Source organism: Aquila chrysaetos, chromosome 8 (assembly GCF_900496995.4).
Source record: "Aquila chrysaetos chrysaetos chromosome 8, bAquChr1.4, whole genome shotgun sequence".
Lineage (NCBI taxonomy): Eukaryota > Metazoa > Chordata > Aves > Accipitriformes > Accipitridae > Aquila > Aquila chrysaetos.
The window spans coordinates 221271-233601 of NC_044011.1; the positions used below are offsets into that span (position 1 = coordinate 221271).

The 12331-nt window shown below is 47.5% G+C and overlaps 2 protein-coding genes across 8 annotated transcripts in view; both read right to left on the bottom strand.

Annotated features, from left to right (window-relative positions):
* The window catches only part of DHX8 (DEAH-box helicase 8), a 23264-nt gene extending 18553 nt beyond the window's left edge, over nt 1-4711 (bottom strand). For 3 of the 6 annotated variants that reach the window (XR_003924726.2, XR_003924727.2, XM_030023456.2), the window contains exons 1-4: nt 1960-2219; nt 1457-1542; nt 781-853; nt 266-351 (exon numbers count right to left, since the gene is read on the bottom strand). Coding sequence is in view for 3 of the 6 variants with exons in the window: in XM_030023456.2 (XP_029879316.1) it covers nt 266-351; nt 781-853; nt 1457-1542; nt 1960-2071 (357 nt within the window). In the remaining 3 variants the exon portion in view is untranslated. Of the gene's footprint in view, nt 1-265; nt 352-780; nt 854-1456; nt 1543-1959; nt 2221-4622 lie in introns of those variants that run through there. The other 3 variants (XR_005933080.1, XM_041125616.1, XM_030023457.2) reach the window with 3 other exon arrangements.
* Nucleotides 4488-12309, bottom strand: TMEM106A (transmembrane protein 106A). Of its 2 annotated transcripts, XM_030023467.2 has the most exons (8): nt 11180-12309; nt 10274-10503; nt 9775-9838; nt 9214-9373; nt 8563-8703; nt 7950-7993; nt 7248-7301; nt 4488-5341 (listed from the first exon to the last, which is right to left on the bottom strand). In XM_030023467.2, exons 2-8 carry the CDS (start codon nt 10485-10487, stop codon nt 5221-5223), a joined length of 798 nt encoding a protein of 265 aa, XP_029879327.1. In that variant the 5' UTR covers nt 10488-10503; nt 11180-12309; the 3' UTR covers nt 4488-5220. The 2 variants fall into 2 exon arrangements, with proteins under 2 accessions (XP_029879327.1, XP_040981551.1); XM_041125617.1 differs by lacking the exon at nt 8563-8703.
* Between the last annotated feature and the right edge of the window lie 22 nt (nt 12310-12331).

The following is a 12331-nucleotide window of genomic DNA, read 5'->3' on the forward strand; positions in this document are numbered from 1 at the left end:
CACAAGACCCTCATCTTCCAGGTATTCTGCAAAACAGCATCAGTGTGGCAATTGCTGTAACAGCTATTCTTGATAACTACATGCAATAATACCAGCCTTCTGCCTTTTTTGCATTTCATTTCTCATAGTCCACTTTTATCTACGCATTAGCAGGAGACACTCACATTAACACGAAAAAAACTTGAAACTAAACAAAAAAAACCAAACCAAAACAAAAAAGATGTTTTCATCTACTCACAAAAGAAATCTGAAAATATGACCTTACCCTGATGTTGGGATTGTCTGGCCTGCAAAGGGCTGGAAACAATTCTTTCAACTTTTCCTTCTCCGATTTGGGTCTGACAACTGTCTCTGATTTTGAGATTTAAAACAAAAAACAGAGAAAAAACCCCGAAACTTAGAAGAGCTAGAATGATTCACTCTTGATTTTTCTCTAATTGAATATAAAGTTTAACTTTCATCTGAGTGCGAAGGTTGATAGAGATTTTACAAAGACTCAATTCAAAGATTACGTTACCTTCCTACTATTAGTGAATCTGTGAAATACATAATACTGTAAATAGCGTACTCAGTACATTTTTAGTGCCTAAACAGCTTTGCTAATCTACCACTAACAAACAGAGAGACTCCCAGTGCAACAATAAGATACGAAGTCTTGCCTTACAAGACTAGAACAGTAACTACATCAATCTCAACAAACATGTCCAAAAACTACAAAAGACTACGAGTTTTGTTTTTCTTTTTACACTGAACCAGTAAGAGGGACAAGATTAGGCATACCTTTGCTCGTAGATGGTTTTGGTGGAGGCCGCATTGTCTGTATAAGACGTAGTAAATTACTAATAAGCGAATCCTGAAAAATGTAATAAAATACTTCAGTCTAAGAAATTACTACAACACTGTTTTTCATTATTAGAAGGCACACATGAGGGTTGATTAGCAGGTCAAAAGAAGCCCAATTCTGAAAATGCAGGTTCATTTTTAGAAAGTATCACTGGACTTCATGTACATCCTAAAAACACATAATAAGTTGAATCTGAAAATGACTACAAGAATTACATTTCTACTTGTTATTTTTAATCACCTATTTAATCAAACTACAGTTATTTCAGAGAAACTCATGAGCCCAGCATCTAAGTGTCATAGACAGACTTATGACAGCGTTTGCCTTCAGGAAAAGTTGTTTCTTCCATATTTTACATGCTCAACGAGACAACAAGCATGCTGTTCAAGTCCTCAGAAGGACGCTTCGCAAAGACTACAAAAGTTTTTAAAATAGGAGGGAGGGGGAGGCTTGGCTTGATGAGTCAGGAATACTCAAAAGCTAATTAGCGCATCGTTTTCCAATTGAAGAAAACCAATAATCACTCCTCACACCTCTCTCTTCAAAACAAGAAGCTCTACAAAATCTACCAGGACAAGAAGAACACATAAATAACCTTCAGATCTCGCTTACAGTGAACTCGGCGCCATTCTTTAGAAGAACTGCCTTAAACGTGTCAAACGTAGTATTTTTCTCAGCAAGACTTATCACAAACTCGGCTGGAAAGAAAGAGCAGAAAGTAAATTAGAACAAACAATTAAAAGGCAGTATAAGTACTTCGTATTTGGGCAAATGCTGTTCTCCCGGCAACCTGCTCGGTCCATCTAGCTATGGAAAGGCTGTAACGCTGCTCGCAATAGCAGTGGCTTCCTTTCCAAGTCCTTTCGTAGGAGCCCCGATGGAAGTATTTTCCCACGCTCACGACAAGGTTTTTTTCGAAGAAAAACCGCGGGGGTCTTCTGAATTCGAAAAGCCCCTTCACCAAACGCGCCCCGGCCGGCAGACAAGGCTACAACATCCCTTCGCGCCGCTGCCGTCGGGCCCGTAACGCCGCAGGCGGGCTGCCGCGCCGCGGGCCGCGCTCGCCGCGGAAATCCCCAAAGGCCGCGCAGCCCTCGGGCGCCCGCCCCGCTCACCCAGGTCCTTGTCGTTGATGCCCAGGTGGTTGTCCAGCTCAGTGCACACCTTGGAGACCAGCGACAAGTACTCGAGCTTGGCCAGCTCCTCCGCGGCCACCAGGTCCGCCATGATTCCGCCCTCAGCCACCGCACACCCCCGCCCCCACCCCACTTCCGCATCCGGGGCGCGACGGAAGCGGTGAGGTTGCCGCGGGCGGGTCGCGTCGCGTCGGCACCGGTCGGCGGGAGGGCCCGAGGCGCTGGGGCCGCTCTGTGACACCAGCTCGGTGATCCGTGGCGGGCGAGGGAGGCGGCGGGGCTGCGCCCGCTCGACGCTCTTGGCGGGGGGCGGCAGCCGGCCCCCCTCAGCGGGGAGAGCGGCAGGGCAGCCGGGGAGAGCGGGCTGCAGCTAGGGCGGCTTTCCAGCTCGAACGTAGGGCGAGCTACTCTTTTTCTTCTACGGGGATGCTTGCATCCACGCGTGGCAGGCGCGGAGCGGGGCGCAGCCGTCCGGTTCGGCCGCGGCAGCGGCCAGGGAAGCGCTAGTCCCTGGTTTGAGCTCTGCCTCTTTCTTCACGTCTTCTCCCCCGGGTCTCCCGTCTGCCTCCATGCCCGCACACCTGCTGCTGAACATGCCGCTGTGCGCAGACAAGTCAGCCATGGCTGGTTGCCAGGGCCCTTTAGTTGCCAACAGATGGCAACGGCGCAAGTGGGTAACAGCAGTATAGAAGCACAGCTGGAAACTCCACTGAGCATAGCAGAATCAACAATTTGGCTGTATTGGCTTTGTGTGGCAAGGCTGGGGGGGGGGGGGGCGGTTACAGGGCTGGCTTCTGTGAGAAGCTGCTGGAAGCTTCCCCTGTGTCCAACAGAGCCAATACCAGCCGGCTCTAAGATGGACCCGCCACCGGCCAAGGCGGCGGGCCAAGGCCGAACCAATCAACAAGAGTGGTAGCGCCTCTGTGATAATATATTTAAGAAGGGAAAAAAAGGTTGCTGGGACAGACAGAAATGGCAGCCAGAGAGAGGAGTAAGAACATGTAAGAGAAACAACCCTGCAGACACCAAGGTCAGTGCAGAAGGAGGGGGAGGAGGTGCTCCAGGCACCAGAGCAGAGATTCCCCTCCAGCCCGTGGTGATGAAGACCATGGTGAGGCAGGCTGTCCCCCTGCAGCCCGGGGAGGACCCCATGCCGGAGCAGGTGGGTGCCCAAAGGAGGCTGTGACCCCATGGGAAGCCCGCCCTGGAGCAGGCTCCTGGCAGGACCTGTGGAGAGAAGACCCCATGGAGCAGGTTTTCTGGCAGGACTTGCGACCCCATGGGGGACCCACGCTGGAGTGGTTCATGAAGAACTGCAGCCCGTGGGAATGACCCACGTTGGAGAAGTTCGTGGAGGACTGTCTCCTGTGGAAAGGACCCCGCGCTGGAGCAGGGGAAGAGTGTGATGAGTCCTGCCCCTGAGGAGGATGAAGCGGCAGAAATAATGTGTGATGAACTGACCATAAAACCCATTCCCTGTCCCCCTGCGCCACTGGCAGGGGTAGGTAGAGAATCTGGGAGTGAAGTTGTGCCTGGGAAGAAGGGAAGGGTGGAGGGAAGATGTTCTGAGATTTGGTTTTATTTCTCATTACCCTACTCTGGTTGATTGGTAATAAATTAATTTTCCCCAAGTTGAGTCTGTTTTGCCTGTGATCGTAATTGGTGAGTGATCTCTCCTGTCCTTATCTCAACCCACAAGCCCTTTGTTATATTTTTCTCTCCCCTGTCCAGCTGAGGAGGGGGGAGTGATAGAATGGCTTTGGTGGGCACCTGGCACTCAGCCACGGTCAACACACCACATTGGCAAATACAAAAAGCACTGTAGAGAGGTGACAAGCAGGGAGGATTTCAGAACGGGACATGGAGCTTCTTCATCCCAGCTTCAGGGAGGAAGCTGACTAGTTACCATTTTAGTGTGATCTCAATGGATGATACAGTGAGGAGCAACACTCTGCAACAGCTCTGTAAGAGGTGCTGCTTTAGGAAGCATATTTTGAAGACAGGATCAGAGACTTTCTTCATTAGTCTTCAACTAGTCCGATGCTTTGGTTGTGTCCTTCAGTGGGACAGATGGAGGAAAATGCTTAACTGCTGAGTAAAAACTTCAGTCCAGCAACTCCCAGGCTCCTCTTTTACCATCTAGAGTGCATCAGGCAGCATCTAAACTAGAACCTAAGGAATAATGTTTAACACCTCTGTCATTTGGGGGATATAACTGCCAGCCCTGGGAGGAGAGAAGGCTGCCAAGGCTGTTCCTCCTGTAAAGTCTGTTGGGTAGTTTTGCAGCTTTAGAAAAAAACCCAAACAAACAAACAAACAAAAAAACCCCCAGACCCACACACCAAACCACCACCCCCCAAACCCAGCTGTTTCCTGGTATTTGTAAACTAAGCTTTTTTCCAGTCAGAGATGACCTCTCTCATGCTTGTTCAAGTTGAAAGCATTAAATGCCAAAGCATACACGAAAACAATGCAACAAACAGCATGCGCTCATCACCAACCACCACTGGCAGGAAAGCAGCTATCTTTTTAGTTTGTGGTACAAAATGCATTTTCTTCTCACTGAAATGGACGCCATTAAGCAACAGCTAGTAGATGAGCTTGCTTTAACAATACATATATGCAAAAATGCATATTCTCACCTGCTATAGTGGACAGCTTAAAACAGCAGTCACCCATGAGTCACTCTCACAAGGTGTTTTGGCATGACATGCAGTAGTTTTTCTTAGGAGATGGAGACATCAGTCCTGTTTCTTGCTCTTGTTGTGCAAATGTCGTTAGATTCTGGTGATGCAGATGCAATCCAGCCAAAAAGTTTCATCACAGTCCTTTTTCAAGTTATGAAATACTTAAATTCAGGACAGAAGTGCAAAATTATGCAAGGAGGAAACAACTAGTTAGTCTGACTAACAGGGCGCTGCCTCCAAAGTAGCAGTGAAACAGAGTGTGGTCCACTCTGATCAGCCACACAGAAACACCCTGTGCACTGGTCACTCTGCTGAAGCATCAGCCATGATAAAGCACTGAAAAAAGAAAGCTGCAATCTGAGGGCAGCTGAGTCCACATTCACAAGGCCAAGTATGTTACCATCTTTGCGTTAGAGATGGAAGTCTTATCCAGGAAACACCAAGCCTCCTGTTGAAGGCATAGCTTGAGAAGAAGCCCCAGAAGTTTGTCTCCCTGTGACTTGCCTTTGTGCTGGAATATGCTGCACCCAAAAGCTCTGTCAACCTGGCCCTGTCATGGCACACGGTGGTACAGCGGGTGAGGTAGCGTGGCATTCCCCCGGCAGTCCACATACTGGTAGTCTTCAAAAGCCAGCTGCTCTGAATGACACAGGTATGTGCAGGTCAGGGTACCCCTGCAAGGCAAAAGCAGACCAGAACTGCACTTGAGATTGTCCCAGATGAGACATCTCATAATGTAAAGGTCCCATGGTGAGCTCCCACTGCCATCCTGTTTTGTCCCTATTACACAACCCCAGAACACAACAGTCAAGATACCCTCACAGCTCAATTTCACATGTTGGAGAGGGAAAGCATCTTTCAGACTGCATTAAAAAAAGCCTTTACAAGATCACTGCCATCACAACAGACACTTTGGCCATTCTAGAAGCCCATTAAGACCTCCTAACCCAGCATAACACTCCTGTGCCATTTCACTGTTTACATGTTCCCAAAGTGCTAGTACAAGTCACAGTGGGTGGCTGTTTATGGAGTTAGCTAGACAAAAGCATGTATCTTCCAATCACTATCTTTCTGTGCCACCTCAAGAACTGTTTGCATCAAGTAGTTTCTCCTAACACTACACAATCCATCAGTGGGTAATATCAGCTTCTGGCTAATGGAGAGCTTGCAGGTAGAGAGAGCAAAGGTCCTGTCAGCCCACAGCATCAGCTAAGAAGGACAAAGTTGCCTTAACAGCCAGAGCCATTCACTATGCTGTCCAAAATGCACCATTTTTACCATGCTTCGAGTAGCGTGGGACTTCTTTGCATACTTTACCTGTTCAAACTTCACATCACTCAGCACCAATTACAGTTAAAACCCGCATTAAGACCCATAAAACCAGAAACTTGACAATACAGCCCTTCAAATTGCAACAGAAGACCAAGATTTAAACGCCTGTGTTTTGGGAGATCACCTGTGACATTTCTTTAGTGACCTGGGAGAATTCCAGCCTGGCATGCCTCCAAGAGATTCACACACCTTCTCCAATCAAACACTTTTCCTAATATTCACAGTCCGTTTCCAGATGCAGCAGGTGAAGCCCTTGCTTTAGATTAGCACAAAAGACCATGATGCAAAAGCAGTTCCTCCTTCCTGAACGAATCATGGACTCAGTGACAACAATCTGCAGATGGTGAACCTAGCAGTCCATCTTCCAAGAGTGGGCTCACAACCTGGAGTCTGTCAACACAGATGTGCAGGGAGATCTCTCTAGTGGATGCAGGCTACACAAGGAGACAATTTCTGATGCAGAGTTTTCCAAATTGGCTTAAACTCAGCTAATGAAGACCACGCTTTCATGACTGCATGGAGGCATTCTAGCACTGCTATACCCTGTAAAAGCCTCCCTGTCTCACACACCAGATTTAGCTCTAACTCAGACCAGAACAGTAGCAACCTGTCCCAGCAGGAGCTATATTATAAAACTGCAGTAATGCTCCTTCCTCCCTGGCAGGGAGGAACAACCAACCTGAATTTGCTTTCCCAGCAGGGCCTCTCGTACTCTAAAACACAGTCAAGCTGAGCATGGTCCTCTGGTCCATCCCCTGAACACGAGCTGCCTCAGGCAGAAGAGCCTGCTTTGTCCCACCTTACTCTCGGCAGCTGCTCTCAGAACACTTGAAGGCAATCATCCACACATCTGCACAGAGTCCAGGCTGAATCAGTCTGCCCCCAACACCACAAGGCAGGTAGGCATAATCGAACCAGTCAGTACTTCTAGTTCCGGACTAAAGAATTAATTCCCAACAGCTACAATCAGCATTCCAGAAGGAAGTTTGCCAGGCCAGCTTGCCTTAAGCAACAGTGACAGCTAGAGCTGTCAGTAAGCCCGAATCCAGGGGACTTCTCAGAGCAGCAATGGCTTTGGAGAATTACCTCCTCCTCACACCTCAGCACACCTATCTGGGTAACAGCACATACACACTGTATGCAGTCCTGGTCTTGAAGAACAGTGACCGCAGACCTTCTTGAAGGGAGTTGAGACACAATGTAGGTGACGTGCATGTTTGTTATAGCTCTGAACCAGGCATCACTTACTGTATATGCAGCAGAACATTGTGAACTTTGACTTTTGTCCAGGTACAAATGTTACTACAAGAGAAGAGAGAGAGTTAATTTCACAGGAGCTGCCTACACCATGTGTCTCCTGTCCTCAATTATTCCATTGCTTTTCTGCTTCTCCAAAAAGGTCTGTCTTTGCAATATTCTGACAACAGCTACGCAGGCAAAGTTCTTCAAGCACAGCAGTATCTACACCAGTAAAACATGTTTTTGCTGGTGTAACTCTAACTGTGGATCTAGTAAGCATGGGCCTCAAATATACAATGGACTACCCTGTCTGCACAGAAGCCTTTGGTTGCTATGAACTTCACACAGTTTGCTGGTCATTTGCAGAGAAATGCAGTTCATACAAGGTACCTTTAGCTGCTCACAAATAGAGCATTTAAAGTTGATAACCTAGACACTAAATTGATGTCATCACTTACTCATCAGAATGTATGGAAAACAACACTGTTGAGCCAACACTAAGCAGAAAATACCAATAAATAGAAAAGGAAATGAGTTTAAAATGGATGTGCTAGACTTATATCCAGATCAGCTCCACCTATTAAACTGAAAAGGGGACACTCACTCAGCCTCACTCTACAGACAGGACCAGCACAAGAAATCTAGTCATGAGAAGCCTATAAGCATTAACATTGCTTACTAAAAGGGAAGAAATCTTCTAGAATTACTCACTAGGTGTTGTCGTCCAATATCCTACTGGCCACTGTATAATAGATCTGCAAATACAAACAGAAGAGAAAGCAGGAAGTACACAGGAACTACAGTTAGGTTTCTATACAATTCAGAGACCTAAAGTAGTAAGAACTGGACTCTCATTAGGTGTCTGAGCCTGAATTTCAAGATCTAGCCTAACAATTCTTTTTAACAGTCGGTAAGAAAATAGAATCAGAAATTAGATCTAAAAAGGCCTTAAAAAGGTTGTCTAGGCCACACACCTGACCTTTACACCAAAAATGGATCAGCTGTACTCAAACTGTTCCCAACAGGGTTTTATATAACCTGTTTTTAAGCTTGCCATCATTTTAAGGCAAGCACACAACCCAGCCCACTACCTGAAAAGCAGACAGATGTTCATTGCCCAGGAACGTATTAGCTTCAAAGTCAGCAACATGTAAATTCTTACAACACCCCTTCCTGAAGTGATATGGGGAAAGCTGCATGTGGAAGAGCTTTGAGTATTTGGCAGGCAGATGACAAAGAAGTAGATCAACCATACAATAAGCACCTCCCTGTCCAGGACATCCAGATTAGTTCAGGAGAAAATGCAAGGAACAGCAGAGCTCACCTGGCTGCTCTGCAAAGGGCTCATATTCAGCAGGGTTTTCATGGTGGTCTTCCCTACTACTAGGGACTGGTGCAAAACCTCTATGTCTAGCTGCACAACAGTGACCAGGTAGAAATTGTTATTAGTTATGTTCAGCATGTTCTAGGGAGAAAAACAAACAACAAAAAAATGAAAACACAAATCACCTTGCAGCAGGGCCGTATCTTACCATTGCATAGCTACTTCAAAGATATCCCTGCTATGACCTTACAGCAACACTGGACGACATGGTCCCTTTCAAATCCTCAGATGTACATCCAGCCTGGCCACAAAGGCATGTACGCTGCAGTATCTCCCATGACCGTCAAAGGGGGACAACCAAGCAGCTCAAGGATGCAAAAGAACAAGGATTCCCAGAATTAATCACAGTGCTGCTTCTACACAGCCCCTTTGGCTACTTCGCAACTTGCTCACTCACAGCCAGGCCAGCCACACCTCTGATGCTGTAACATGCTCTGGACATTGATTCCAAGCAGCCAGAGAGTGGACCGAGACAGTGGGAATGGCAAGACTAACTTCAGATAGTGATCAGTTAGCCTACACATGGAGTGGCACAGGAGATAAGCAGGGAACCTTTCAGATCCACCCTTTAACTGTGAGCTGAGCACTTACTGTCATGTTGAGGCATATACTGGTGGTAGTGGCATTAAAGCCAACGGAGGAGGCATTCAGCCCTGCAGGCAGCACAGTAACAGAGCGAGGAAACAGGAAAAAAATACTGAGAGATGTTGTCAGCAGGCAAATTGTCACAGCAACACATACGTAGAGTTTCCTGCAAAACAGCACCAGGGCCACAATCATTGTCTTGGTTTGTCAGCTGCAAGCACCTGCAGTTCTGCTCCAGCTCAAAGGGAGGAGACAATAAAAGCTGGGGTGCCAGAAAACTGGGATGGGTTTGTGCAGAACTATTTGCCAGCTATCAAATCACAGCAGAAGCAGGGTAGTCCCTCACACGCTGACATGGTGCATTACAGTACAAATTGCTGGAGATCCCCAACAACTGCACACAGAATACTGTCCAATATCTGCCTATTGCTGAAAAGACACAGCAAACACCAAACTTAATGCAAGACGGACCACAAAGAGCAAAACACCCAAAGGACTGAGGCTTTCCTTCATATGCACAAGAAACATTCAAAAGATGAGAAAAGGGGAAAATTTAACAGGACTTACGTTCGTCTAGGCTTCAGCCTCTGGTCACCATATGGAATCAGCGCCACCAGCTGCTTCTCTTGCTCTGGAAGAGAAGGCAGCAGATCAGAAACCACACTAAGCACACAAGTAAAGCAAACTGCATTGCAGGATGCTGCACAGCAGCCTAGTGTCCATCTGCACTCGCTTCACAGGTGACGCTGTCCAATTAGAAGGCAAGTGTGATGCAGCTAAGATTTCAGTCTGAGCGTTCCCATCTCTCGGCAGAAACAACAATTCTCCAGGGGCTCCAGGGTGGGCTTTGAGTAATGACCTAGAAACAGCACTACCTGCCTTCCCACCCCATCCTCCTGCAATAGAGGCAGCCCACAGAAGTCACAAGTGAGCTGGAGGTACCACAACAGGACATTACTAAACTGGATACAATAAAGATAAACTGATTCAACAAAGGTCTTTAGGCAAAGAGACATGTACCAACCTCGGAAGGCTCAAAAAGCACTGACAGGGAAGAATCACCTACCCCTGGGGATCCTTCCTGTTCCCTGACATGTTGGACAGTTGACACAGCTTCGACGTGCAATGCCCGCACAGGGTGCACAGGATGTAGCAGAGTCATTGATACTAGCATAATTGGCGATTTCACCTTCAGCATCCAGTTGCCTGGGTAAGATCAGTTTGCCTTCCCTCTCCTTTTGGTCAGGTGTCTTCCAGAACGGTGAAAGTTTTCCACCCATGTTGAAAGAATTCTCACTAGGTGTCCAACACAAAAATACATTAAGAAAATTGTCTCTGTGAACCAACCTCCAAGAGCAGCACCATTAGCATTTGTAGTAGATCACAAGTATCCTAACGTTTAGCAAGTTTCTTAAAGCACAGCTCTAATGTTGCTTTAAACATTCAAATTTAAACATTCATATTTTAAACATTCAATCTTCTAGACAACCTGGTTGCAGAAAAAGTGTCTGAGAATGCCGTGCTATAGAAGAGCATACCAGATTCTTCTTTATCTCTTAGTATTTTGTAAGAGAGAGGAACACTGACTCAAAGCTCCTGAAGGTTTCAAGATGACAACATAGCCCAGAAAAACTGCCAAGTTCTTGAATGGTCATTATTTACCTACATTCAACAAGGAACTCACCTGAACATCAAGGCCTTGGCATTCCCAATCAAGCACAGTGTTACTAACAGTAACAGTTGCGTGACTAAAAACAAACTGTACAAACAGAATCTAAAAATAGATAAAATAATAGAATCTAGTCTATTTTAAAAGTTAAAAATACAGTTGAACTAATTTTCCTAGACTCCTGACAATCAAAAATTTTTACATCAGCTCCTAGTAATCCTCCCAAAAGCATTAACGATACCAAGCTGAGGAAGAGCAACTGTATTTTCATCACAAAGACATCAGCTGAATGCAGTTTCCTACCTGTGCCAGTCTTTCCTCTAGGCAGTCTTGTTTCAGCAACTCAGATATAGGTAGAATGTTTAGCTTTGATAAACCGCAGCTTCTACATTTGCCCAGATGATCCAGAGGCTTTGCATGAATAACTCCTCAGGGCCCTATTATAAAACATACTGGGGATGAAAATCACTGTCTGGCAGTAGAGACCCACCATGACAGAGTTGCAGAGCATAGGGCTCACTCCACAGTCCACAAATCCAGGCCACAACGGCAGGACATGGGCTGATCCCAGGGGCAGCTGCTGTTCTTCTTGCTGACAAAGGAAGAATCAGGATCTCATTTAACTAGTAGAGGTGGACACGCCTGCAGGACTGCTCATTCAGCCCTGGAGGACCACAGAAGGACCTTTCAGCAGCCCAGTACCCCAGACTATGAAATTCTGCAAGACACTGTTTGGAGGCTCAAGGTAATTCAGTGTTCCCCACCCTCCTGGGGCATGCAGAGGGGAAAGGAACGACAAAGATGCCTGAAGGATCTGGGCTTTTCTAACATGGGAAGGGCCTCATTATATTGTACCACAATGTACCACAAGTCCCCATCTCTGCAGTCTCTTGAGGGCCCCAGGCAGCAAAGCTGCAGCTTTACCTATACCCTCAGTTAATGTTTACCAGCTTTTCAGAAACAAGCAGTGAGGAGGAACGGCAACCTTTTCACAGAACTGGGACAAAAGCCAGGAAAGTCATGAGTGGGTATCAGAGAGACCAAGCAAAAGGCACAGTGGGTGGAAAAGTTTAACCCCTTCACGTACTGCCCTTAGGTAGTCTTTCAGGTTCACTGAACCCCTACCACCCCCCTGCCTCATGCACCACTCTGGTACCACTGGGGCGAGTCCCAAGGCCCGCAAGGGGAAGTGGAACCCAAAGTCAGTAACGAACGCGAGCTTCAACAAGGACCGACCGCCGCCCTGCTACCACCGAGCACCCCAGGCGCGAGGGCCTCCACCGGCTCCCGCAGGCCCGGCTCGACCCCGCCGTTCGCAGCCTGCTTCTCTGGGCCCTGCCCCTCGCGCCCCCGGGGAGCGCGGCGCCGGCAGCCCCCCATATCCCGGCCGCAGCCGCCTCGCCGTCCGGGGCGGGCGCTGCCGGGCCCCTCCGGCCGCTCCCGCTTACCGAGCGC